The sequence below is a fragment of the Colius striatus genome, chromosome 14 (genome assembly GCF_028858725.1).
Source record: "Colius striatus isolate bColStr4 chromosome 14, bColStr4.1.hap1, whole genome shotgun sequence".
NCBI classification, from domain to species: domain Eukaryota; kingdom Metazoa; phylum Chordata; class Aves; order Coliiformes; family Coliidae; genus Colius; species Colius striatus.
This window is the reverse complement of record NC_084772.1, coordinates 9,708,845-9,733,082: the sequence shown is the minus strand read 5'-3', so window position 1 is coordinate 9,733,082 and position 24,238 is coordinate 9,708,845. Positions and strand designations below refer to the sequence as shown.

The 24,238-nt window shown below is 40.7% G+C and overlaps 1 protein-coding gene across 1 annotated transcript; it reads right to left on the bottom strand.

Annotated features, from left to right (window-relative positions):
- Nucleotides 1-631: 631 nt before the first annotated feature.
- Nucleotides 632-17,055, bottom strand: SHCBP1 (SHC binding and spindle associated 1). The gene is made up of 13 exons (XM_062007857.1): nucleotides 16,944-17,055; nucleotides 14,948-15,118; nucleotides 14,251-14,366; nucleotides 13,124-13,332; nucleotides 11,998-12,090; nucleotides 9,197-9,430; nucleotides 8,930-9,098; nucleotides 7,573-7,693; nucleotides 4,324-4,455; nucleotides 3,147-3,265; nucleotides 2,345-2,431; nucleotides 1,868-2,009; nucleotides 632-1,244 (listed from the first exon to the last, which is right to left on the bottom strand). Exons 1-13 carry the CDS (start codon nucleotides 17,053-17,055, stop codon nucleotides 931-933), a joined length of 2,019 nt encoding a protein of 672 aa, XP_061863841.1. The 3' UTR covers nucleotides 632-930.
- Between the last annotated feature and the right edge of the window lie 7,183 nt (nucleotides 17,056-24,238).

Below are 24,238 nucleotides of genomic sequence, written 5' to 3'. Positions count from 1 at the left end.
AGTCCTCAATCAGGCAGGCCTTCCAATTTTTCCCTCAAGTGAAAACTGAGTGCAACAGTGAGCCACTGAAGTGCTTTTGAATGTTCCACAGCTGTGAACAAGATTGCAGTGAAAAGCCTTTTTGAAATTTTTCATTCATTTCCAAAGCCTCAGCAGCTAGAAATGGCATGCAGTTTTTAAAATTGTAGAACGATGCACTGAGAGGTACAGTATGAATACCACTAACAGAAGGAGAGATGTCTTCCTTGATTTCTCTTCATTCAGATTAACAGGGTTTAGTTAGGTGCTGTCCTCCCTAAGACAAAGACACACCAGCACTGACAGCTGTTGGAAGTGTAGAGCTGGGCATGGAAAAACCCAGCAAGACTGAAGCTCTACCCTTCCTAGCACCAAGTTTGAGAAAATCCTCCAGATATGACGCATGGCAGCCAACTTTTTCATTCCTATGGAAGAATATTTCACTAGCTTCTGTTCAATGTAAAACATTATGTCAATCTTGTAGCAGTCAGCTGCAGACTAAAGATACTTTAAAAAAATAATGACATTTTAAGGAATATGTACTACTAATTGCTGTACATTTGTTATCCATTTTTCCATTATAAGTCCTATTGGTATTTCCTTTATTTTGAAGACTGTTTTTCTTTTTACAATGAGAAGTTAAATAAATACACAATCATCCAGAGCTAGCAAAGAGGCAGCATGTAGATTAACAGAATACATACACGGTCTCCATGCTAGAGTTCTGTTTTCTACCCCGTTATCCATACTTGCAGCAAGGAAGCAAAATTTCCACATGCAATATATACTATTAATAAATATCTGTCACATTTTAGTAACATTATGGAAGGCTAATGAAACAGGTTAACTCCTCGGAAAGCAGCAGTAAAAGTAACAGCTTGTGCAAATCTCTTACTGCAGCAGCATTAGGATTCAGAAAAGAAAGGTACCAAAACTTCCTTTCCCATTCCACTTGAACTGATTACCCACAATTGAAACAAACATTTCCTGTGACATTAAGTTGTCATCAGCTTCTGTGATTCCCAGTTCACTCAGTCTTTTCTTGTGCATCTGGCTCTTCTTTGCAGAAGTAGCTCCAAGTTCGTTTGCAATTTCATAATTGCCTTCAGGAATCTCAGTTTGCTCACAAAGCTCCAGCTCATCAGCTATACATCCAGGTAGTTTTTGCCTGAAGCCCTCTTCATAGGCTGCCCCACCCTCACCTGGCTGGGGAGGTGGTGTGTTCCCTACATCAGGAAACAAGAAAGTCATCAACAATCATGCAAAACAGTCAAATAATTTCAAACTCCTGGAATTAAATTTTCTTCAGTCTTAACATTTTCACCTCATTCCACTCACTTTTGAGACAGCTACTTAGTGACAGCTACATATTCCAAATACAGGGTAAGATGCTTAAGGCAAAGACTGCTGCTTAAGAAGAGGAAAAATATTTCTATGTGGGGAGCATGTCTCAGCTATCATACACAAAAAAAAAAAAGAGCAAAAAATTAGCATGAATCAGAAGAGTTGTGAGAGAAGCCACATCTGCTTTCCTGCTGGTGACACTCTTGTTTCTGCATGACCAAGGGAGGCCATCAGTCATACAGGCTCTGCTTAGAAGGGAGCACCGATCAGGCACATAAGGACAAGGGAAGTGCACCCACCCCACAAAGTACAGACATTTACAGCATTTTTCCACAGCACATTCATCCTTTAGGAAATGCCAGTGTTTTGAAAGTTATGGAGATTTATTTCAGCTAAATCAATCTAGATATTATTAGAAAGTGTATGAGACTTTATTATGGAATCCAAAAATCTGGGTATACTAGCTTTGCTGTTTTAGGAGTTTCTTTTAAGAAAGGAAAAGTACCTTCTGATCTCTTTGCTGAAGCATCCTTTACATCAGAGGGCATTGTTGGTCTAACCAGGACCACACCATATCCTTCATTATTATGGATCACATTACTAACCATGGTTATCTTGGGGATGTCATAATGTTCATCTAAGAAGTTCTACAGAAAAAAAAAATGGAAACCAAACACGTTATGTCCTGCTAGGTATGCAAGATATTCCCGTTTTAGGCAGAATCAGTTCTAGATACCAGCTAGAATTTCATTATTTACTTAAGTGACATGGCAAAAGGCATCTTCTTTCTGTAAGAAATAAAGCAAGTACACTTGCTTTGGTGGACCAGCCCAAGGCAAGCAAGTAATATTACCAGCATCTGTAACACAACAGTTCTACCATGAGGCAGCAAGACTCTAAGCCAACCTAAACACAGATTATTTGCTTTAATTCTGACACATATAAGCTTTTGAGAAACAAGAACACTCTGCCTTGAACAGACCTTTATAAGGATTCCCTCCTTGCAGTGGTGGATGCCGTTGCCTACCAGCGTACACGTACTCCCTGGATATATTTCCACACCAGCACCCTACAATATAAAATTGATTGCAGTTCACAAGTAGTTGGGGCACATTTCCAATTTAACTTGACAAGACAACTCTGCTGTGGATCTCTGTGTTCATCTCCCAGGTTGCTCAACACAAAACTGTGGTACCACTTCAGCCGTGTGGCTTCATTAATCAGCCTAAGCAGCAATACTCCAGGTTGAGGCACCATGGATAGTATTATCAGCACCAGCTCATAAAAGACTAACTGCACAACCTTGCATTACTTTCTTGTTCTTTAGTCATTCACCTCAACACTCAAAGCCTCATCATTCTTCAAACTGTTCAAATCAAAGTTCCATCCTGTGTTTATCATCCTTCTGCAAGCATCAATGGACAAGTTGTCCAAAAAGTGCAATTCACTTGCAGAATAAATTCAAGGTTTCATGAGAAAATTATTTATGAGCAGAGAAAATAGAAAATCACTTGAAAAATATTGCAGGATATGAATTGGTCCAACAATGCAGCAACCATTACTTCACATATGTCCCCTATTAGTACATTATTTTCATATCACCATACATAAGTCAGCATGAGCAACTTCACTAGATACCTTTGGAGGCTATAAGACTCCTTGGATGAGTCTCAAACTATCATGTCCAAATTTGTAAAAGTTAAAAGTCATCCTGTTACTGACTGTATTAAACAAATCTTTATTTTAATTCTTGAAATAAGCCAGAGTTAAGAATTTGTTTGTACCTTGGCACCATACAGATCTGAGTTTTTCATTAATAGCTCAGCTGATGTTCTCACTGTTATGCCTGTAGTTTCACATTGTAGCACACAGTTCTCCAGGGTAGTTTTCCCATGATGCACATCTACATACACAGAAAAAAAATACTGTTAAATCATACAGCTATGCAAAGGTAAACCCTTCCTACAGATAGATAGACTTCATTTTGGATCACTTTTGCAGTGTGAAAAAGTTACTACTTTATTTTTATCAACTTCAAGTTAATTTTACTGATTGGCTGATGCATTTTACTGATGGTTTGAACTCATGCAATTTTTCTAGTACAAACAGGAACACTGCTGCAAGGGAGCAACAGTCAGAGACTTGTCTTAGAGGATTTGGGGCTTTTTTTTCCTCAAAGTGAGAGCAACTATTCTTTTCATTACCTTCCTAAGAGACTTTTCAATTAATAAGATATTAAATATATGTATACAGGTGTTAATAAATGTTAACATGTTTCAAACCAAAGGCCTGTTGAGGAAAAGTATTAATTAGCACCTTCAGCAAAGACAGAAGGCCATAGACAACAAACTCATTGGATATAATTCAGGATTATCTGAGCCTCAATTTGAACATGCTGACAGCAAAGTTCTACACTACTTCTACAGCATATGCCACTCCTTAATGGAGAGGTGGCTGGGTTCCACTGCAGCTGAACATTGCCATGAGGGTTCTTTTGTAGAAAGAATTATTTTCTTTTCCAAGTAGTCTGAAACAAGCTGTGGAGCAGAGTCAGGCTGTCTTAACAGCAGAAATATAATCAAGTCAAATGATCTTATCCAAGTATAAGTCATGTTAGCTTGAAAGCACAAAAAGAAGTAATTTTGATGTCCACATTGGTTGTAAAGTCTCCTTCTCTGAAGGTTTTCAAAACCCACCTGGTCATGTTCCTGTGCAACCTGATCTACGTGGACCTGCTTTAGCAGGGGGTGGATGGGATGATCTTTAGAGGTCCCTCCCAACCCCTACCATTCTGTGATTGTTAAAAAAACACAAAAAGGGGGAAGACTTGATATTTATACCTGTAGGGCTTCCCTCTACAACATTTTGTAAAAACTAGTGAACTCCAACACTGGTTCCCAGTTTTATTTCTAACAGTAAATTCTGAAAGTCACAAAAGGGTCGAGATGCTTTTATACTTACTTAAAATGCCTTCCACAGCATCATGTTGCACTAACTTCAAAGTCGAGATCCTTATATCGGTCCCTGAACAATCAATAAAGTTGTCTCCTTTCCCCCGTTTTTCTATCACAACATCATCTGGCAGGCCATAGCCTTAAAGAAGAGGTGAGAGATGCAAGCTGGATGAGTAACTGGTAACAGTCAGATCTCAGCACATAATAGGCATTTAATTAATTGAAATCAAACTTAAAAACTTGAGGTCTAATGTCTTGACTAGGATTTTTCTACCTAGTGGCCAGGCTACACCTTACATTCCCTCTGTACCAAGGCACAGGCATACAAAACCAAACTGCAAAGAAACCCTACTTGAATGACACAATAAAATGTAAAGTAATTTTAGGCAGTTGAACAGAGCTTACATTTCCCAAAGCCAAACTTCTCATTCCCAAAAGTTAAAACAGAGCAGGGAGATGCAACAACCAAGGACACACAGGCACCTGCAGTCTGCTTGCAAAAAACAGAAGTTCTCTAGAGCAGGTAGAAGTTTCAAAGAGCACAGGGAAAAAGTATAGGAAGCATAAGGAAGCAAATGCAAAGGACTTAATATTGTTAGTAAACTTCATTCAAGTTCCCTATTTAAATGAAATCTGGGTCCAAATTTAATGTTCCTGTGTTACATAGGCTTCCAGATTAGTTCAGATTAAAAATAAACTTTCACAAGCATATGCCAATATTGATTTACTAAGCCATCCACAGCTGTCAGCATTCAACCACTTACAGGGAAATTTATGAGCATGTAAAGCTTTTATTGCTTGTCACTGACAAGAATCATGATAAGGAAAGCAATAATGCAATGCCTATTAAAGCAGCATGAGTCCTATCATTTTCTGAAAGCACACACAAACTCAGATAAGAAGTGCCTCAGAAGGAGCTCAGCTCTTAAACAAGTTTATAAGTAAATACTGTAATATGCAAGTAGAAAGGTTTAAAAAAAGTGCTTTGAACAAGAGATGGTAGAAAAGTTTTAAAGACAGCACACGTAATTCAAAGTTAAGTGATTGATACTTCAACACATACTACCTAGAAATCTTTTCCCACTGTTGTAGAGGTGCAAGCAATATTCATTCAAAGATTTAGAGAATCTAGGTAATACACATGCAGAGACATACACAGGCAACGTAGTACACCCAACAGAGTTGACTTGAAGCCACCCTTCCTTTGCTAGCTATTTCCTTATATGCTGCTTCTGCCCATGTGATTACCCAGGGCCCAATTGATTAACTTGCAGCACCTGTTTCTGATAATTGGAAGTAGCTTGCCAGCTGCATTAACTTGTCCCTACCATCTTTATTCAAGCTGGCTGGTCCAAGCCACATTTGTGCCTACATCCCACTGCTACTGATTTATGGTCACTCCTGGGAAGGGGATGGCATGGGGTAGTTTACATAAAGAGAGAGCACCACAGGACAGAAAACAGCAAATCTAGTTTCAATTCACACCACTACAGAAAGAGGTTATTATCTAAGCCAAAGGGTTTAGGAATATTGTCCTACAGACCACCTGCAGTTTTCCTAACCTCACTTTTAGCTTGCTTTATACTTCACTTCTGAAGTAGCGGCTCTAGCAGGAAGACTCAGCTGCAGTCAGGCAGTGTTCAACACATCATGCAGTCACAGCTCTGCACCCTGCTTCAAACCCTGTAACAGCCTGCACAGGGATGAGATGGGTTCATGCTACAGGTTCCCACACAACTTAAACAACTATAGCACAAGAAAAAGGGAAGTTTTTAGGTGCCTTTGGGACATTTTTGTCAAGCATTGAAGTTATCCTTAACACTATTTTCCTGCAACTGCTACTGCTTTAACCTTAGTTGGTTCTTTCATGTTTTTATTTATCCTTGACTTACTAATCCTCATGCTTTCAACCTTGGCACTGACTTGCACAGTGGCTGGAAAAAAAAAAAGAGGCTCTACTAAGCAAACTGACATTATATCTTTGATGAGTCACTGCTTCATTCCAAGAAAACCACCAAAACAGTCACCTGCTCAAATCACTACCCGCAAAACTTTTCTTGATGCTCCTACTTCAAACATTTTTGGCTGCTACTATTGTTATAAAAACTTCTCCAAAACAAGTCCATATAAGAAGACTGAACATTGAGTATGTCAGGGTATTTAGAGTGGTTTGTACTAAAGATACAAATTTATGTCCCTTGCTCCTTAAAATAGAGTAGCTCATCCTTCTAAAAAGGTGTGCTACTGCACCATTTGTATTAGTTTCCTCAAAGCTCCAAAAGCAATAAATATCACTCCACACCATTTTAGAACAATGTCAATTCTTGCAGATAAAAAAAGCACTTTGAGGCCCTTTATCTTGCAGGTGCATTGTCTATCAGCATGCATATCTATATAAATCAAGCATACACAAGAGCAGGGTGAGAAAGAAAACACCACTCATAAAATAAAGGTAAAAAAAAAGTCCAAAACAGCAGGAAATTAAACTTCCAGCCTTCTTTCCCATTAAGAAGTTTTGACAAAGATAAAATGAATCTAAATCAGTATCTGAACAGCTGCACAAGCACCAGTGATATCCAGACTACTACACTGTTACAAAGGAATTGCACTGAGAAATCAGGAATTGGGAGGAAGAGATAGCAACAGATCCTAGACAAGGCAGGAGTATTTAAAACATTTTACAAGAAAAATGGAATCACATATGCTGATTCTACAGGAAAAATACACATTAAATTAATAGCTCCCTGCTCTACTCACACACTTTACATAATGCAGACTCACATTGGCAGTCCCCACGCACATCGCTGACGTGCAGGAAGTGCCATAAACTAAATTCTAACAGCACTTGGCTCTTTCTCTCTGTATTCACTCATGTTATATTGGTAGAGAGATTCAGATTATACCTCTGAAGCAGATTATGACATGCAAAGAACAGCAAGGACATCTCCAAATACTCAAGTTACTGGCTCTAAAAAGTGAAGCCTATCAGAATTACTTTTGTGCTTCCTTGATTAGAAAATCCAAGCCTCTCATGTTTCTGTTGAATCCTACCAGTCTGTGATTCTGTGAAATAACTACAGCTAATAAAACAGCTCACTCTATCCTGCATTAAACACAGCTCTACAAGCAGAAATAGGAACTCTGAAGAAAAAAGCAAATGCTCCTGCCAAACACCACAAAAAGTAAATGCTTATTGTACAGCTGGTTTAAGACATTTACTTTACTTTAAGGATCTTGATGCTAGCAAATCTCCTACCTTCAAGTTTAATTGAATCAGCAATGCAGAACATGCCATCTACAACATAATGACCAGGACAAATGATGACTGTGTCTCCCTCATAACAGGAGTTTACAGCTGCCAGTGGATCATTGTGAAACTGTAAGAGACAAACAATATAATCAGTTCCCGAAGAATACTCTAAAAATGGGTGCATTTATACCCTTAAAGCTTGCTTTTCAATTAAATGTTGTTGCTTTTGCTTAAAAGAAACCCTTTTTAACAGTACCAGTAATACACAACTTCTACTTTTAATTCAAGAATCGTAGTATGCTGGACAAAAGCAGCCTTAAAACCTTCCTTTGGTGTTTGTGTCATGTCCATTCCCCCATGAGAAAACTGGAGCAGACACACAGATTGAAGAGCATATGCACTAGAAAAGCAAACCTCAATATGGCTTTGGTTGCAGGCCAACATTGAAACTGTGCCTCAAGTGACTGGCTACTGAAGAAACAGATGACAGAAGGTAAAGAAAATAAAATGCAACAACTAGATCGAAACTGGTCTGAACAGACATAATCCCTCACTCTTGGTGCAAGTCACCCCAAAAAGGCAGCTCAGCTATTACAGTGGCAAAGATGGGGTCCACATGGTCCTTTTACTTGCCTAAAGAGGGAAGGCTGATAGCCTTCACAAGTATTACTGAGGGATTCCATATTGAAGGAAAACAAGCAGTACAGAAAAATTATACCTTTATTGCTTCTAAGCAAATTCCAGAGTAAACATAGGGAGAGCATTTTTCAATTGCAAAGTCAGAAAATCTGATTTCTGGCCCCAACGTTAATCCAGGGCCTTCCCTGTGGCTCCATTTTGGCCATCTGTAATCCTCAAACTTAATCAGAATACAGCAAGCAATTTAATTTGAGTCCAAAAAACCCTGCTGAAGTGATAACTCTTGTCTGAATTCACTAAAACAAACATAATTATTCTAAAATAACTGTCTCTCCTACAGAGAACCAAAGCAACAGAATGACATTTCTGTCTTCAAACTGAGGATCGTTATCAATAGCATCAAGAGATCAAGGTACTTCAAAACTAAATTTAAAGGATTCCACTTTTCCGTGTTTCATTGTAGAATTATTACAGAAGGTTTATCTCATTATTTCTTACACACAGGAAATAAATTGTTTGTATAGACTACTCAGAGAAATGAAAACTATCTGTATCATCCAGTCTTACCACTTACTGTTTAAATTGCAGTGCTTTTTTTTGAACTGACAAAAAGTAACACTGTGCAAATGTAGCATCATGCAGGTGATAACTTACCATTCTTTCACATTTTTTTTTCCCCTCAAGAAACAAAGTATATGCAGATAGACAATTCCTGTTACCATACCTGTATTTCTAGCTCTTCACCACAAGTCTCAGGGCAAAGTTTGTCCCTTATCAATGCCTGCAGCAGACTTGCCATCATGGTTGATGATACAACATGAATGACCTTGGAACCTGTTTGTCTCAGCCCTTTAGCTTGGAAACCACTGTATTTTTGGTAGCCAAACACATACCTAAGAAGAGCAAGAAAGTCATCAGTTCTTTCTTCAGTAAAGAACATCCACATGTAGTTTCCCATGCAGCCCTCCTCCTTGCACAGACCCACAAGTACCTCAGCAGAGGATTCTCAATGAGTTTTAGCTTTTGCTTTAAGTGCTCTATTTTCTCATACAATTTCAGTCCTTCCACCATAGAGACATTTTCTGCTTCTGAGTCTGAATCACTGCTTGATATGCTGTTCCTCACATCTAAAAACTTCCTGTAAAGCTCTTCACACTGAGACAACAAGTTCTGGTAATCAGTTACAAGCCCAGAAGGCACACGGTGTTCAAGGATGTCATAATGCCTGCAAATCAGAGGAAGGGATCAGTTTCTCACATTCACAACTTTGAAAGACCAAATACAAGCCCAGAGAGCACCTGAGGAGCTCTACATCAGTATTTTAGTTGAGATTCTCTACAGTCTGTATCAACACTGCTCATTTTGTTTTGAAAGCAGCAAAACCAAAAATCTGAACAAACATATACTTAAGTAGTTCCCTATACACCTTGAAAGGTTACATACAATTATCAGAAGCTCACTTTAAAAGACATAAACACAGCTATAAAAAACAGTAATAACTGAGGTAATTAGATATAAAAATTAGTCTTTTTTAAACATTTATTACAATAAACAAGAAAATATCTGAAATAGAAGAAAAAGTCTACAGTGTGAAGTCTGTATTAGCAATGACCTAAACAACTACCTGGACAAACATACAAAATAAGAAAGGCACTATCAGCATCAGATGAAGATGTGAAGATACTGCATAGCAAATTTTGCATCACTCCAAGTGTATCCTCTATAAATGAAATCACAAGCCAGAAAATGCCAGCCCAAAGCTGCATTGCCAAAGTCAGAAAGATGAGGACATCTGCCAGCTAGACAGTGCCGAGAACTCCAGGGCCAATCATGTAGGACCTACCGTGGCCACTAAAAAAAAGCTGCACAGCAATTAATGATAAAAATTAAACAAGATTTAATTATCTCACATTATTTTTGTAGGGAAACAGTTAACACAGTACAAATAGCTCTATTCAAGAGGCTACATGAAATACAAGGGCAAAAATGTTCCCTCCACATTGAGGTTCTCTGAAGGGTGCACTTAAAGCATGCTGCAAAGAGCAAGAAAATTAGTCCTTAGTCATACAGTTACAAAAAACAATGTACAGAAACACAGAGCCTCACAAAATTTTGGCAATAAGGTTATCAGAGGCAACAGATTAAGTCAATACCACATGAGTAACAGTAGAATTTATAGCAATAAGGATATATAAGACTTTTGAAGGCAACTAAATGTTGCACATGATTTGGCCCTGAAATGCATGCTCTACATTTTAGAGCTGGTCAGTATGGAAGTACATTAAACTATCCTGTTTTGCCAAGCTTTAAATAATACATACAGCTTTACTTGCCTCAGAAGACTAGCACAACCTAATGTGCAGTGTAAAGATACTGCCTGTTCTCATTAAAACAGTGCACACCAGAGACTTGAAGAGTTTACAGCATTACATGTTTCCATGAATTGGAAGATTAACCTTACTTCTGAGCTGACCCATCAATGCTAAGATAACAACAAAGGATTGCACCAACATCAGTGTAGGTTGGAGGACAGGCTTTGTATCAGTCATAGTATGGGAGAATAAGAAAGGCTAACATTTAATTTTCTGCTTGAAGACCTTGTTTAAGCATTTTGGGTTTAAGCATCTGGTAAAATGGCTGTAAGGCCACACAGTGTTAAAAAAATAAAAACATTATTCCATGGCACCTCATTGCATTCAGGTTTCATTCTGTGCAAAGTCTCCATAACACTCCAAAAATTCAACAACAGAATAGACATTTTCTGGAACATACAAGTATAAACACTTCAGAAACACACACAATTCCCACATATAACATTTCCTCCTAACTTATATGATCTCAGAAAAATACAGACATATCAGAGGCCTCAAATGTCACATTGTGTCCTGTCTGAAAGAGAAGCCTGCAGCCACTTTTATAGTGTGGGTAATTCTAATTTTCTTTGTACAGCATATGCTATAATCTATATTCTAGCACATGTTATGCCATATTCAAAACACCATTTGAGCACAGGTTATAAATCTCTGCTGTTGTTCCCCAGTACAATATATTATCAAACCCAGATCTGAATATCACAAACTCTGGATACTCCTGATACTCAATTATAATAAGAAAAGGAATAAAAAAAAAAAATAACTCTCTCACAAAAGTCTTAAGAAAAAGATAGTGCACCAAATCTCAGGAGATCTACAGTAAAAGTCACTTTTCAATCATTTGTTACAGGTTTGTTTTATGTTTCTCTTTGGTTCTTTAGCACTCTCAAAAATATAACCAGATTGTGTCCTTGTGCACCGACTGCTTCAGGTTCCATATGCTAGGACAGCACTAAACACACACTTTCAGAAAACCTAATGCTGACTAATCCCACTAGGGAAAGAAATACACACATTCCTTTTTCAGCAGGCCCAATTTACAAGGTTTTGTTTACATTCAAGTCCATTCTTGTTCACATTCTATGCACAGAGGTATCACAGCATCCCACACGAGCTTTAATTAAGATTACAATCCATATGCTTGCAATTTGAAGGAGGCTATAGGTGGGTTTGGAGTGCCATCTGATGGAAGGTCAAGGATTACAGGGAAAAAAAATGGGGTTCAGAAATCAAGCAGCAACCTCAGCTGCATCCCGCTTTCCATAGAAAATTCTGACCAGACAGCAAATGCCATTAGAAAAAACTTGCTTTGATTTACTAATGAACAGGTGGGGGTCTTAAAATCTAGTTATGTGTCACTATCCCCCTGTCACCCTTTCCTGTGCTTCTACCCTAATAATATCAAAGGTGTTGCACTTACAATCTCAGTCGAGGCTCAACACATCGCACAAAGTAATCAAAGTCATCCTCCTCCTCCTCATCCCAGGTCCTCCAGATGCACTGGTAGAAGAACCTTTTGAAGCAAAGTAAACATTTAGGCACACAAAGGAGGCCACATTTATCTGAGCAGAGACAGCAGCACTGGAAACGCACATGTAACCAATTTGAGAATTCATCTCGAAGCATCACCTCTCTCTGCTGTCCTGCAAGCTATTAAGTCTACACAGAAGTTATCTTTCTTGTCTTGTTCACTTGCATATTATTTTGTGTATTAAAGCTCAAAATTCATATTAGCCTGAACCCCCCTCTTATCACAAGAGAGTTGAAAACTGAACACTGAATTTGAAAATAAGACATACACTCCTAAATATTGAAGCTTCTTGGTGGTTTAGTTTTGGCCAGATAGGTTTTCTTTTGACAATAAGTTTGTCATTTCCATCATTCAAAGCTTAGACCTCTGCTACTGAGTAATTCTCAGAATGTGTCTCTTTGTCCCTTCTCCTCCTGCATCCACCACCTCTGAAACTGCCCATTTTCTAGACAGGAAAGTCAGTCCTCCCATTTTAGCTTTTTCATGCAGTTTTATTGCCTACTTGTAGAGAGATTTCAGAGGGCATGTAGTAATGAAAGTAAGACACATGGAAAAGAAACAGAGATGTTAAAGAGAATAGAAGGGGTAAGATGTGAACAGATATCTGAAGAATAAAGAGCAAATTTTGTGGAGGAGGCAAAAGGCAGAAAGAAGAAAACAGAAGGAAAAAGGCTGACAAAATGTTATAGAAGATAAAGGAACACTGCACTGGAGCCAGCAAGATGATACAATCCAAGGGAATCTGGGCCAGGAAAGAGAGGGAAAGCAACACTTTTTTTCTCCCCTCATTTAGTCATAGAAAGTAGACTGACAATAAGTTGCAGCTAAATGTACCTTGTGATTGTGTGATTACCAGAGCTGCAGAGGACACAACATTTTCTTTGTAAGCAGTCTCATTATAGTACCAGATCTGTTTTGGAAAGCTTGGCTTGTATGACAAGAACTCACTGCCCATTGGATACTGCCCGAGTGTAATTGTTCCAAGACAAAAATTAAACCTTGAGCATTCTCCTACCTGACATGCTCTATGGCCAGGGCTGTCTGGTCAAACTCTCCTGACTCATCATATACAACCCACAGCTCCTGCAGTGGTATCTGACGCTCCTTCAGCAACAAGAGCTCCTGCATACACTCCAAGGTAAAGGTGCTATCCCGTGACTCGCACAGGAAAGGCTCGCCGAGTTGTACAACTGCTTTCAGAGCTGAATACTCCACATCAACAACCTGTTGGAACAAATAATTCTTTTAATTCTTCAGAACCTTAGCTACAGCTGAGGATGGCTGGATAAGTCAGCAGGACATGCTGCTTGGCCCACACAAACCAATGCATGTTGCCTCATACAGCTGAAGTGACAACCCCAGAGTTAAGCTCCTCAGAACTAGAGCTTTTTTCACAATCAAAATTTCATTCAAATTCCTCACAATACTAACACAAGGCCAGTAAGCTGCTTCCCTGTTTTGGTGGGTTTGGAGGTTTTTTGTTTGTTTGTGGCAGGCAAAAGTAGTATCCTCAGCCTCAAATGAACCAATACCTTACAATTCTCAGGTTCTCCTATGAGGCTCATTTTTCGAAGTGATCACAAGACACTAACAACCCTGAAAGTCAAGTTAAAGCCACTTTGTCACTAACTAGGCTAAAAAGCTATGGGATCTTTCTCTCTTCAAACATGTAATGCAACTGCAACCTTAAACATCCAAGGTTTGCACAAAGATGTACAATTTGGGCATTGTGAGACCTAGAAAAGGAGTATCCCAAACCATCAAACCTCCATGGGTCTGACAGGAGCATACAATGTGGAAGACCTACTATCAGCGCCAAGATGGGTTAAAAGGATAAAAAAAGCCAACAAATTATCAGTCTGATATTTGAAAAGCTTACATTACAACAGCCAGCTCTGGATCCCCTCTGTGCCCACAGAGTTATACCTCAAAGCTCATACTGACTGGGTGTTCTCCCTTACAATTTTAAGCAAGGAGCCCTTTGAAAAAAAGTCTTATTGCTCTAGCCATCACTAGCAATTGGATATGGAAACACCACTATTTTCTAGCAGCTCATAAACTTCAAAGATAAATGATCTGTCTGTTACAGGGGTAAATTATATCAATTGGATACAAATGCCTGAGCAACTGTATTCCACTTACCTCAACAAGGACCTCAAACACGTTAGTGCGCCAGACTGCCTGCCATCCAGCTGGTTCAAGGACCTTCTCCAGATACTCAGCTGTGAATTCTTTCACCTCAGAAGCTTTGCAGTCAGCTGAAGAAATTGAAGACAGTGTATTTAAGCAAGGACAGAAAGCAAATCTTCAAGATAACTGGAAAATTAAAGTCACCACAGTTGAAATACTCCTTTACAGTATCTAAAGCTAGACTTTATTCTGTTTTGCTCATGATAGCAATCAGCATTTTTGCTGTTTTGGTACTGAGAGGGGGAGTCATCTGTCATGTGCTGCTCTTGAGTAAGAGATCCAATACTCAACCTTCCAGGTGCTGAAGATTTCAGTGCCAGTTGTATTAAACAGCTACTTTGTGCCTTACCTTGAACAGTCTTACTACACACAAAAAAGATCAGTTAAAACAAGGCACAGAATCCCTTATTAGCACCTTTGCCTTTCATTCTGATTTCATTTATTTATACTAAAGGCATTGCCTCCTGGTCCACCAGCCAACACAGCTGAGGGTACAGCACAAGTGATGACATGCCACTGCATCTTTTCTAGTCCCAGTATTAAAAGCATATCCCAGTTAAATACAGAATTGACTCAATTTAAACTGGATGGATCATTTAAACAGTAACAAGAAATCTGTCTACATGTCCTTTTTCTAATAAGAAATTACCCAAAATGTAATCCTGGTAAGCTTTAAATCGCTCGTAAAACAAAAGATGATCAGTGTGAAAAAGATCTGGAAAAAGCACATTCCCATCCGGTACAGTCCTTCCTAGAGTAGTCCCCGGCTTGTCACGACTGCCATAATCACTACTGGAATCATCATCTTCCTGGAGCAGATCTAGGGAGAGGAGTGGGAACAAAGCCCAACAAACTGTCAGTTCAGTGCAATCATCACTCCTTTATTGCCAAAGAATTTCTGTACAGCCCAAGATCTATCATGAACCTGCTTTCAACAACACATCTTAAATTACCCTTGATGAAGAGACTATTTTACTTGGTTACTTGTTCTCTTCTTCAGAATATTTACCCTGTCCCAAAAGAGGATGTCCCTATTTGCTGTCACCTGCTCAGAGCTGCAGTTGCATGCTAATTTACCCTGATCTATATGCAATATCTAAAATCTTTCCCAAGTACATATTATGCCTTGTTAGTACACTGCCTGCATGACAATATCAAGCAATAACCCAAATTACTTTGGAACATGTACAAAATCAGATGATCCCACACCAACTGATCCAAAACAATGCCCAGGATTACTGTGAGCAAAGACTGAAAGATAAGATGCATAAGAAAACTGCAAACACTAGTCTTGCCTACGGATGTGTTTTCATCATTGCCCTTTCCTTCTCGTGTTTTCCTGTTCTTCAGTACAAGCATTCTTTTCTGTGTTTCAAGAAACTAACAAATATCATAATCTCCCCACCTAAATTCTCCATAGAAATTTCAGGCAATGTATTTAGAAGGGGCATGGTATCGTAATTTGTAGCTTCCTTAGACATTGGCTGCATCTCTACTTTGAAGGGCTTGATGCAATGTTAACATGCCTTCAGCTACCAAGGCCACCAAGACCATCAGGGGACTGGAGCATCTCTTTTATGAGGAAAGGCAGCGGGATCTGGGGCTGTTCAGCCTAAAGAAGAGAAGACTGAGAGGAAACCTCATTAATACTTACAAGTATCTAAAAGGTGTATGTCAAGTGGATGAGGAAACACTTTTTTCTGTAGTGTCCAGTGATAGGACTAGGGGTAATGGACAAAAGCTGGAACATACAAAGTTCTACTTAAGTTTAAGGAAAAGCTTTACTGTAAGGGTGATGGAGCCCTAGCACAGGCTGCCCAGGGAGGATGTGGAGTTTCCTTCTCTGGAGGTTTTCAAAACCCACCTGGACACCTTTCTTAGTGACCTGATCTAGGTGGAACTGCTTGAGCAGAGGGTTGGACCAGATGATCTTCAGAGGTCCCTTCCAACCCCTACCATTCTGCGATTCTATCATTCAGAAGTCTCCAAAAGAGAGACCTAGCCGTGAGCTGCAATACTCCATAGACAGTAAAAGCATCAAAATTCCAATATTGCCCTAATAAGGCAGAGAGCAAGGGAGTCACTTCCAGGACAGCATTTTTCAATGTCAGTGTTTCAAGCACATACATGTTCCTGGACACTGGTGGTACAAAACCAGAAATTCAACACCGAGAGAGGAAAAAAAAACACGGTGAAGCGTTTTTCCCCAAACACAGCCCCAGCCCCCCCGCAGGGCACCGCCTCCAGCGCGCTCGCCGCGCCACGCACCAGCCGCCACAAGAACCCAGGAGCGCCGAGCCGCCGCCTGGGTGCGGCCGCGGGCACCTCGGTCTCTGTACGGCACCTGCACGGGGCGGACTGCACACGAAGAACGCTTCCTGGTATGGGCAGCCTTGCAGCGGCACGGGCTGCCCGGGCACACTGTGCGGCCTCCGTCCGCGGAGAAGGTTCTACAGCCCGGCCCGGAGCAGCTACGAGCGCCCTGGACCGGTCTCACAACATGCCCCGCACTGCCCTAAAGCGGGGCGCCGGCGCCCGCGGCCCTTCTCTTCTTGCAGGAGCGGCGGCCGGACCGGGGCGCGCCCGGCCGCAGCGGCCCGGGTCCCCTCCTCCCCGCAGAGCAGCCGCCTGCGACAGGGCCCTACCTGTCCTCGCCTCCTCGGCGCGCTCGGGCGGGCCGGCGCTGCTCGCGGCCGGCAGCGGGGCCTCGCCTTCCCCCCGCGGGGCCGCGCTCGGCGGCAACCCCGGGTCGGCCATGCTGCCCGCGCCGCGCCGCCCGCTCGGATTTCAAACTCCCCCGGCAGCGAACCCTCTGCAACGTCACGGGCAGCGGCCGCGCCGATTGGCTGCCGCAGCCGCGGGCGGGACCGGCCGCGCGGGAGGGCGCGCGGCGCCGCTGCGCGGCCGTTGGTGCCGCGGGCGCGGGCCCGCTGGTGGGGCGCGGGGTTGGCGCGGGGCCGGCGGGGCCTCCCGTTACCTGCCGCGGGGATAACTGTGACCAGAAGGCTGGCCGGGCTTCCTCCGGAGCAAGGCGGCAGCCGGGGAGGTCAGAAACGGAAGCGTAACAACTCCCACGTGGGAGAAGGTCAGTGTGTCCGTCGGTGTCAGGCAAGAGCCGGTAGCACCGGCGTTGTGGGAAGCGCGGATCCCACATAGGGTTCGGCGCTGGAGGCTCCCGTCCCCCCGAGCAGCGCTGCCGCCGCGCACTGGGACAGGGAGCAAGCAAGCACGGCCGCAGACGTGGAAAACAAACGCAACAAGCTTCTCCGCCCCTCGCCAGGAAATGGAAAAACTCAAACCATAATTCATCGATTTCTTCACATAATTCCAGGAAAATGTGCTTTGCTTTTAGCTCCGACCGTTTCCTGCACCTGATCCAAATTTAAAGCACAGGGGATTCCCTCTCTTGTTTCTCAGTGTTTCTCATTCCTCTTAGCATTCGCATCTCACGTTTCTGCCCTGACATCTCTTCCCAATCTGTTTCACGACCCGGCCCTTCAGGCTACTGTTTGTGTTGTGCTGTTATCAGAAGTGACAATGAGGATTAAAGTCAAAACGATGTAAGTAAGGTTGGGCTAAGCAGTTTGAAAGACATCAATATTTAACTGATCTTTAGCAAAGACAAGGTGAGTTCAGGGTATTACAAGATCCAGAGCCAGGCAAGAACTAAAGAAAGAAAGAAAAAAAATAATCAAGATGCTCCAGGAAGAATCTGCAGCGCCCTGTGCAAAGGAGTTGCCCTAAGCAGAGGATCAGTGTTCTGTGATAGCAGACAACTGCTGAGGCGAGGGACAGTGCAGATGGGGCTCACATAGGACAGCCCCACCCATGCTGAAGCAGGGGATGGAGGATTGCCACTGAAGGCCAGGCTTTAGAGCTGCTGGCAATTCAACCATTCCCCATCAATAGTGCACACAAACTGAGTTTGTCCTGCATTAGGACCACAGGTTGTTGGTGTTAGCAACACCTTCAACAACTGTAACAGTACCCAGGAGAGATTTTAAATGAGAAACATTTCTCCTCCGAACAATGGCCGTTTAAAAATGCTTTTTGAAACAATGGCTCCAAAACGTACATGGCCACGAGAGGGCTGCCTAACAACACCCTTAAACAGCTACCAGGTTAGATTTCTCCTGTTTACTTCCCAAATGGCTTTTGCAGCAGTGGGACAATGCCTACAGTAGTTTACACAAGCAGAGTAAACCACCAGCCCTATTCATTCCTACATTGGACAAGCTGGAGTTGCTGCAGGTTCACTGGAATTAACAATTGCCCATCATAAACCCAGAAGAGAGTATCTTGGTCCTCACGACTTTTCTGAAGTATGCTATCAGAATCTAACCATTACACTGAGCATGCATGTTTAACCACACTTATGTAGGTTTAATCTAGCATAATGAGTTACACAATTAATACATCTAAATCTCCCCCAGAAGCTTACATTTTTGGTAAGTTCATCCTTCAAAGCAGAGTCTGTAAATAAAGTATTTGTAAATTTATAAGTAATTAAGAATTGGGAGTTTGTCCCTACTAAACTGCATCCCCCAGATTTAAAGAGTAAAGTGACTCAGTTATTTACAGTTATTACTCAGTTATTTTCTTTGCTAGAAATTCACAGTGCTGAGATTCTGCAGTGGGCAACACACATTTGTTATATTCACATAGAAAAATCTCTCCAAGATGAAGGAAACGTCACTTAGTTAACAAGAGGTTTGAATCCAACCTCAGCAACACATACTAGCAAAATTGTGTTCAAACTGTACACTGGGTCAAAAGGAACAAAGTAATGGTCAAATACACTGGGTCAAAAGGAACAAAGTAATGGTCAAAAAGACAAAGAAAGTAGTAAAAAATAGTCTTATCAGGGAGGAAAGATAATGGAGGGACAGCATGGAATGGGAAGGAAGAGAATATGTGTAAAGAGAAGTATTGGAAAAGAGATAGTCCACCAAGATGGAGAAGGTCATCTCTCAGCAATTTCCAATACCTAGAATGAAAAGAGACTATTAGCATGAAAAGACAGAAATAGCCAACACAACAGGAGAAATAAAACCAAGAAAGGTCAAGCAAAAGGGAGGAAAAGCAGAATTCCAAAGACAGCCTGGAAGATAAATGAGAAGCTGGAGTGAGTCTCAGAAAAAAATCAGAAAATGGTTTTGTGACTACAGGAGCACATGAACAAGCTTTTTTCCTGAATACAGGAGCTAAATAAAAGATTCAATAAAAGGCATCAAGTGGATACAAAAGGAAAGAAAAGGGGTAGCACGTGAAGAACAAGCAAAAAACCAAATCTCATTATATATTTTAGGTAACTGCTGTTAAATCTCCACTATTACATATTGATATATACAACCTCAGGTCTTGCCTGTACATATAACTTTATGCATAGGGTAACTGTATAGCCATAGTAACTGTATAACTGTAAAGTTATGAGTGTGTAGGTTCCCATATTATTTCAATGCTTAGATTATTTTTTCCTCTAAACATATAATGAATTCAAGGACTCATCTGGGCTCATAATGGGATGGTCAGTACTTTCTCACCTGGGTGAAACAGTGTCGCAGCATCAGGACAATCCATTTACCCCTATTTGTTCAGTTTTTGGAATAGCCAAGGGCAAAATGTGTTCTACTGTTAGACACTTCCATCATGTTCAGTTAATTATCCCCAACCCCTGCAACTAAGCTGGTTTACTTGAGTCCTGGCAGAGTTTGCTGCTGCAGGCAACTAAGTCACGGATTGATCAAGCTCCATTGCGTTCAAAAAACTCCCCCACAGTTGGGTTTCTTTCACCACATATTGGTAATAGAAACTCAGTCTTCTTAGTGTTAGAAACCTTCCACTTTCCAGTTTCTTTGTCATGTCTTATGACAAGGCAACTTCAAAATACAAATAGAATCATCTCACTAGCTGCTCTTCTTTGCACTTTTCTCCAAGTTTATTTTGTTCAGCAAGAGTGACCAGGACGATGTGAAGGGAAGAGTTGACGTGGAAAACTTTATGTGGAAGATAAACACTCCTGAGTCTGAAAGGATTGGTCTCACATTCTGTACTCAGCTCTCACACTTTTGAATGAAATCTCATTGCTGTTGCTCCTGTCAGTGAGATGTGTGCACTTCAGTCACCTAGATGCTTCTAAACCCTCTAGCCTTATCATAAGCCCTAAATTTATTTGCTTAGCTGCCTTTCCCTTGAAATATTAAAATGGTGAGTTCTAGTATGCAGAACCCTGAAATGAAATCTGAAATAGACCTTCACTCAGAAACATGACATGGCAAATACCATTGTAAATCACAGAAGGCCATTAATTGCTTTACAGAAATTAATGCAAGTGCAGCAACACAAACCTAAGGAAATGCAGAGAGGAACTAATGTCTTAGTTCTGAAAGATCATTTTCTTTTGGCATTTCACTACTTTTAACTAAAGGAACACAATAGTACAACAGATCCCACATGTGAGATTTGGTCAGTCCGGGGATCCTGACAACACACATCAGCAGCCATGGAGTTCCAGTACTTCCCATGCAGGTGCCACATGAGCATCAGTAAGGCTATATTGGCTCAGAGCCTGGTGGGAGCCTATCCTGCAGGCTGAGAGCAGCCACAAGCCAAAGGGAGGCTGAGGCCAACGTGCACAAGGCAGGCAGCAGCCCACCGTGGACAGGACCGCGTGCAATGGAAAAGGATTCTTGTGTGAAATTATGCTGAGCTGTTCTTTCAGCTCTCCGCAGTGCAAGTGTGATGGTTGCCAGTTACCAAAGGTAAGAATATGCAGTTCACAGTGTCAGGAGGGCCCTTTGTGTGAATGCTTATGAAGAAAAAACACCCACCTATGGATATACATGTAGGATAACAAACTTACTTGGTCACTCTGGAACAGAACTTCATTACATGTCACTGATTTCACTGGAGCAATGTCTGTTCATGCCAAGTCAAAACATTATTTCAAAGTTAAAAACCTGAAGAAATACAGTAGAATGCTTTACCCAGTGTTCCTATCCAAAGAAAATAAATATCTTAATTCTAATTCCCTGCTTGATATTAGTTCTCCTTTGTGGACATACACATACATACATCTCAGTGAAGAGCACAGGCTATTTCTGCTTAAAATATTCTCTTCTTTGTTATGTCTGATAACCTTAAAATACAAATAGAGTCAAAAGATCAATTTTTTTTTTTACACTTAATGAAAAAAAAATTGTTAATATAAGACTTTCAAATTGGAAAATGTCTGTCAAAGGTGTGGAATGAGTAGCTGGGACACGTCAGCAGAGATATGAAAGTGATAGGAAGGAAATAACAAATACACACAAAAGAAATAAAATCTAAAAAGAGACCAGTGCATCAGACAGTTAAAAAATTCCGTGCACTTTTCCTTGCCTTGACACAAATTTTGTGTTGCCATGGCAATCACTTTAGTCTCTCTAGACCTCCATTTGCCCACTATAAAATGCAGATAATGTTTTTCACTGCATATGTTTCAATAATTCATTTGCAAACCACTTTTATGTGTGGAGATGAATGGTGTCACATAACTGTAGATTGCTGTTAATTAGTTGGGTTATTAGCTATAACCAATGGTCTTTGACAGGTATTTCATCTGTCTTAAGACTTCCTTTTATAGCTGTATAAACTTAAACCATTATAAATCTAAATAAATGGAATCTAACATGAAAAACAATAAAACCTGACGACCTGTTTAGCTTCAATCTCTCAAAAAGTCATATCCAGTTATTTTTTTATACATTATTTTGAAACTTCACATTTGAGTTCTCATCCAAATGTCTACATTTATCAAAGAGGGAGCCATATCACTGAGATCAAGATACCTGACTTCCAGGCATCAGAAAAATTAGAGCTGAAAATCACCTGCTTAGATCACATGCTTCTCTCTTTGTTAACAGAGGATGCTTTCTTAAATGTTTTATCTAGTGTGATTGGAGTCATTTTCAGAATCCTCTCAATATTGTCTTTTTTCAGGATGGTACTGGGTAGCCTTAGAATTAGTCTAAGAGCCATCTTATATTTTCAAATCCCAATAACAGCATTGCTTATTTGGATTTTCCTGTTTATAGACCTTTTTTCTTGCAATTTGCCTTAACACCTTCCAAGATTATCACTGTTTTGCCTGCTGAGCATTGAGTTTTTTCTTAACCACAGAACATGCCTGATGCTGTTAAGTTCTTGATCTTCATAAATACAATGAAGCTGCCTGACCTTGCAAACTGAACATTTGCTCCTCCTATCAAAGAGTCAGTAAAACAGATTTTAGCCTTTTGCTCATTAAAGCAAATACTGCAGTTCTGTTTTCACTCACACTCCACATATTTTTCAAGTCCCACTGAAGAGTACCGTGTCCAGTTTTGGGCTCCCCAGGGAACGGGAGACCTGTCACAGGCTGCCCAGGGAGGGTGTGGAGTCTTCTTCTCTAGAGGTCTTCAAAACCCGCTTGGACACATTCCTGTGTACACCTGATCTAGGTGGGACCTGCTTTGGCCAGAGGGGTTGGACTGGATGATCTCTAACGGTCCCTTCCAACCCCTACTATTCTGTGATTCTATGAAGAGCAGGCCAGGTGCTTCAGCAGGATTAGAACTAGGTCCAGCTGAGGACTGAAGGACTGATCTAATGTAGGTGGGGCTTGGTTTGGGTTTTTTTTTCATTATTTCACATATATTGAGACATACTGCCTCTCAGCCATGCTTTCATCTCAGGGAACATTCAATATAGACATTGACTTATAGAAGGAATCTATATATTAACTGAAAACTCAAGTCTTATGCAGATTACTTGACTAAGACTTACCTACAACAGAAATGCTATTGCACATGGTCCTTTTGTATTGTGCAGGCCCCTTCTCCAGATACTCTGCTTTCTGGAGGAAGGTCTGAAAAGAGGCAAGAAGCGGTCCATTTTTATATGTTTCAGAGTTGTCATGAGCACCGGGAGAAAAGACCAAGCCTTACACAAGGTGTTCCTCAAATAATTGCAGATACAACAGGAACGCAGCCCCCAACAAAATGTTTTCTTTCTTTGGAGACAATAGGCAGGCAGATTTTCCAACAGATGTTAAAACTGAAACAGAGTGTTGATGGGAATAAATAGAGACTCTGGGCAAAAATGAAAATTGTAAACAGGCTTCAGCTTTATGACTAACACTGTGAGATTTACTTATCAGGATTTAACATTGTATAACAGTGAATGCTGTATTTTGCCCTATTACTGTCATTTCTTTCATTGACATTAGTAAGAATAGGCATCGTTGCCATTGCTGACCCCCTCTAGAGCTGCTGACCACATCTTTGAAAGAATAGCAAAGATGCAGTGATTAAAGATAAGGATGAAATCGTGATTACTGCAGATGCAGAATGCAACAAATCATTAGGCATCATTCTATCAGGAAGAGGGCATGTTTGAAAAGAATGAAAATAGCTTGCACTGGTAATTCCACATGATCATTGCACCTCTTCATTCACTGTAAACAAAACAAAATTAAATTTACTAATGATGCACAAGAATGCAGCTGTTGGTGACGGGATATGTTGTTTTGATCAGCGCTTCATTTCATTTCAGTTAAAATTTTTAACAAGGCTGTTTAAAAGCAATTCTCCTATAATTTTGTGATAGTTCAAGCACTTTAGGTTCTTTATTTTTTTTTCCAAAGGACAGCTGTGTCATTATCTTGACAACTAATGTGTAGTAATGATGGCTCTCGGGTCTTAAAAATTAGCTACTAAAGTGTGTCGGAAAAGAGACCAATTAGCATGAACTGATTTCTGACAAACACTTGTCAGTGGGCTTGTGATTATATCTTAACAGATGGTAATTTGAAAGTTTGGAACTATTTGAAGTGTGCTGCTTTGACTGATAGGCAGAACAGTGGTAGGCAGCCAGTTCATTTTGGGCATTATAAACCAGAATAAAGTACTCACAGGCACAC

Bases quoted from the DNA above. Each gene is read 5' to 3' on its own strand.
- SHCBP1 (XM_062007857.1), bottom strand. From the start codon at position 17,055: ATGGCCGACCCGGGGTTGCCGCCGAGCGCGGCCCCGCGGGGGGAAGGC. The intron at 9,099-9,196 runs GTACTTGTGGGT...TGCTCTTCTTAG, and splicing joins ATTGAGAATCCTCTGCTGAG to GTATGTGTTTGGCTACCAAA. The intron at 1,245-1,867 runs GTACTTTTCCTT...TTCCTGATGTAG, and splicing joins TTCAGCAAAGAGATCAGAAG to GGAACACACCACCTCCCCAG.